Source organism: Notothenia coriiceps, unplaced genomic scaffold, assembly GCF_000735185.1.
Source record: "Notothenia coriiceps isolate Sejong01 unplaced genomic scaffold, NC01 NC01_scaffold00022759, whole genome shotgun sequence".
Taxonomy (NCBI): domain Eukaryota; kingdom Metazoa; phylum Chordata; class Actinopteri; order Perciformes; family Nototheniidae; genus Notothenia; species Notothenia coriiceps.
Genome location: NW_011355460.1, coordinates 1 through 4243, shown reverse-complemented (window position 1 = coordinate 4243; position 4243 = coordinate 1). Strand labels below are relative to the sequence as shown.

The following is a 4243-nucleotide window of genomic DNA, read 5'->3' as shown; positions in this document are numbered from 1 at the left end:
GCCTTTTAGAAGTGAAGATATTGTCATTTGTTCTGGGAATGTCATTTTTGAGCCTGAGACCTGAAAAACAGGCTCGGGGTTAAACAGCTTAAGAAACACAACAGCCTACATCACAGCTTCCATAGGGTTTCATTTATCTAGTAAGCAGCTGTAATTAAGTTATTGGGCTTTTTTTTATCAACTAACATTTGTTTGAAAATGTTTCCAACTTTAAAGGTGGGGTAGGTAAGTTTGAGAAACCGGCTCGAGATACACTTTTTGTTATATTCCATGGAATGCTCTTAACATCCCGATAGCAATGAATATCTTAAGTGCTTTGACAAAAAATCCATAAAAATATATCTCATGTGTGGAAGCCGTAGCGCTGTAAAAAGCACGACCAATCATCTGAGCCGGCCCGGCTAAAGTAACTGGATGGCCTACCTGCCTGTCAGCCTTCCATCTGTGCACAAACTTATCTCGTGCCCTCATTGGTCATGTGCGCGTTCGTGTGTGTTGGAGGAGGGGCTCTGTAAGGAAGTAGCCGATTTCCTCTGGCTGTGTATTTTCAAATTCTAGCTGGTTTCTCCAAAATTACCTACCCCACCTTTAATTGACTGAATTTATTTGAAAAGTGGGCTTATTAACACATGAATACTGTGTCATATATTTGTACACATATATTTCAGAAGTCCGATATATGACAAGCACAAGATTCATTTGTGGGCCATATTTCATTATACTTTTTTTATTAGCTGGGGGCAAAATGGGGTCTTGTTTGGCCCCCGGGTCGTAGTTTGGACACCCCTGCCTTAACTCTATCATAGGCCTTGTACAGCCACTATCAATATATTATAATACTGCCATAATGTTATCATCAGACTGTTAATACCCACATCTCTGATTGCTCTTTCCTCTCCCAGAGTTCATCGAGGGAGTCTCACAGTTCAGCGTGAAGGGGGACAAAGAACAGAAGCTCCGGTGTAAGTAAAGCTGTTTCTTAATTAAAGCTGATGGTAGCACTACGGTTTCAAAGTCTCTTATCCCCAAATATACCTGCCTGATTGACTGCTTTGGGACTCAAAGCAGCCAAGGCTTTGTCCCCTGTGTGTCTCTGTTCTGTGTGTCTCACCACTGCTATTACAAATGAACTCCTCTGGGAAAAAATGTTGATCAGTGTTTGAAAATGACTTTTCTGTCCACCACTGAGGGTTTCTATTAGCTTGTCATTGCTGTTCTGTCTCAACATGCTTAAAGTTAGACACGCCTCTCTAAACAAACAGGTTTGGAACACTTTTAGACTCCTGTTTAACAAGGGGTTGTTGTTTTGGCTTGCTCAAAGTTTATCATGGGGGACAATGTCTAATAAGGGTAATACGTTGAACTTGTAACAGAGTCTGAAACCTCACTGTCAGTCTGGTAGTTGACTCTCACCGATTAAGAGAGAGGGATACAGTAGATAGATAGATAGATAGATAGATGTATAGATAGATGGATGGATGGATAGATAGATAGATAGATGGATAGATGGATAGATAGATGGATGGATGGATAGATAGATAGATAGATAGGTGGATAGATAGATGGATAGATGGATAGATAGATGGATAAATAAATAGATGGATAGATAGATAGATGGATAGATAGATAGATAGATAGATGGATAGATAGATGGATGGATAGGTAGATAGATGGATGGATGGATAGATAGATAGATAAATAAATAGATGGATGGATAGATAGATAAATAGATGGATAGATGGATAGATAGATAGATAGATGGATGGATGGATAGATGGATAGATGGATAGATGGATAGATAAATAAATAGATAGATGGATGGATGGATAGATAGATAAATAAATAGATAAATAGATGGATGGATAGATAGATTGATAGATAGATGGACCGATTGATAGATTGATAGATTGATAGATAGATAGATAGATGGACCGATAGATAGATAGATATATAGATAGATATTTAGATGGATAGATAGATGGATAGATAGATGGACCGACAGAGAGATAGATGGACCGATAGAGAGATAGATGGATAGATAGATGGACCGACAGAGAGATAGATGGACCGATAGAGAGATAGATGGATAGATGGATGGATGGATAGATTTGGGAAATGTTTGCGTTGCAGCAGCATAAAAAACAAGGCAATGTACATAAGAGAAATTGAGACACTAGAAATAAACAGTCCAAAATATTTCAGAAAAATAAATAAAATAGCATTAAAAAGTGAAGAAAATGTAATAAATATTAAATTGAATATGTAAAATGTACAGTGGGAGTTTAAGTCCAGTTATCAAGAGAAGCTATGGAGCAAAGAACAAATGAACAATGAGACAATACCTCCTTACATTTGGTGCTTGGTAACTGTTGCTGTGTTAATGATTTACTCTCTTTTCTCTCCCTCTTTATTTGTTCCTCCCCTCCCTCACGCCACACCCTGCGCTCACAGTCGCTTTCAGGATCTACGACATGGACAAGGACGGCTACATCTCCAACGGCGAGCTCTTCCAGGTGCTGAAGATGATGGTGGGCAGCAACCTGAAGGACACGCAGCTGCAGCAGATCGTGGACAAAACCATCATCAACGCAGACAGAGACGGAGACGGAAAGATATCCTTCGAAGAGTTCTGTTTAGTAAGTCTGAGACAGAGTGGGGTTTTATGGGAGTGGGGCGGTGGGATTTCTGCTGATGAAGCTTGTTATGGTGGGCAAAGAACTCTGGAAACCAAAACAGCTTTTTGCTTATGCTCAACAGCTCTGGGTTTTTAGTCTCATACTTGAAATACATACGATTTGGCACTAAAAATGCTCAGCTAGCACTTGAGGTGAGTATTGGACCAAGCCACAAATCAATTATATTATTTATTCTACATTTAGGGCATCCAGTTGAAGCTAGTGTAACAATATTTTCAAAGATTACAACTGTAAGATAAACGTATATTTATATTCATAGTCATACAGTCCTGCCAAAAGCCAAACCGGGACAATTTTGAATATTATAGCAAAAAGAACCACAGTATATAGATGTAGTACAAACTAATAATACATATTGATTAAAAAAGGTATAATAATAATAATATGAAACTGTATTTATAAGTTTTAAGTACAAAGTGCATCATAGATAAAATCAAATGTAAAAGTATTAATTCTTAATGAATGATGAATTTCATGAAGGGCAACATTTAAATAGTAAACAAAACATTATAACATTAATAAATTCATTTCAGATAAAATGAGGATATGCTTTCCAAAGAGACTTTAAAGGTCACCTATCATGCTATTTTTAGGCAATAGCATAGGTCTCAGATATATAAAAATACATAAAAAACATGTCTATGAAGTGTTTTGCTCAAAACACCAAACAGACCACCCATTCTAGCCATGCCTCATATCCCTCTATTTCACTTCCTGTTTCTAAAGTGCTGATTTGGGGTATAAAGCTTTAAAAAAAAAAAAAATTATGAAAAAAAAAAAGGAGGGGTCTGAGCTCATGCGGGACCCGGCAGCTACTGTCTAAACTAAATACTGCCGTGATGAAACACCATATCATGGATTATCAAGGATTATTTCTGAAACAGTATGGAGCTCAAAGGCTTTCTCTCTTGCCGGTTATACCACAAGGTGAGTTCCTTTTTACTTCCTGCTTCTTCACACACATGCTCTCCAGTACAGGTTAGCTCTGAGTGTTAGCGATGCTAATGTAAACACCGACCATATTACGTCCAAAACAGTCGGGCATTGTTTCTGATAGCAACGTTTCTGATAGGGCCGTGGGTCCACATTTCAGATATTACGTCATATCGGACGCAAATCTGGATCAGCTCCGTTGTAGCCCCGTTTTTAGAGATTTGGGTACGGAGGAAAAGAGAGAGGGTTTTATTTTCTGACGCTGCGTGAGTTCCCCGACACACCGGGGACACATCTTAATGCATAAAAGGCATCAAAAAGGGCATTTTGCATGATAGGTCCCCTTTCATCACTGCTCTTTTGCATGGCACAAAAAAGGTTATAAGATATCATTTTAACCTGAAAACGTTTAAAAAAACTTTCCGCATGTGTCATTTGAAACCTGCTTCACCCACAAAAAACACACAAGGTAGACAGAGAACCAGGATTCTGCTGATCTGACTAGAATAATAAATGTATTATCTTTTGCCTTCCTCCCTCTCCTCCAGGTGGTCGGCGGTCTCGATATACACAAAAAGATGGTGGTGGACGTGTGAGCGCTCCCTGCTCGTCGA

The 4243-nt window shown here is 38.7% G+C and overlaps 1 protein-coding gene across 1 annotated transcript; it reads left to right on the top strand.

Annotated features, from left to right (window-relative positions):
- Positions 1 to 898: 898 nt before the first annotated feature.
- ppp3r1b (protein phosphatase 3 (formerly 2B), regulatory s1ubunit B, alpha isoform, b) lies at positions 899 to 4243 on the top strand (the record flags this gene model as incomplete). The annotated part of the gene is made up of 3 exons (XM_010781124.1): positions 899 to 962; positions 2452 to 2636; positions 4178 to 4243. Coding segments are annotated over 3 exons (297 nt in total), but the record flags the coding sequence as incomplete, so codon positions are not given.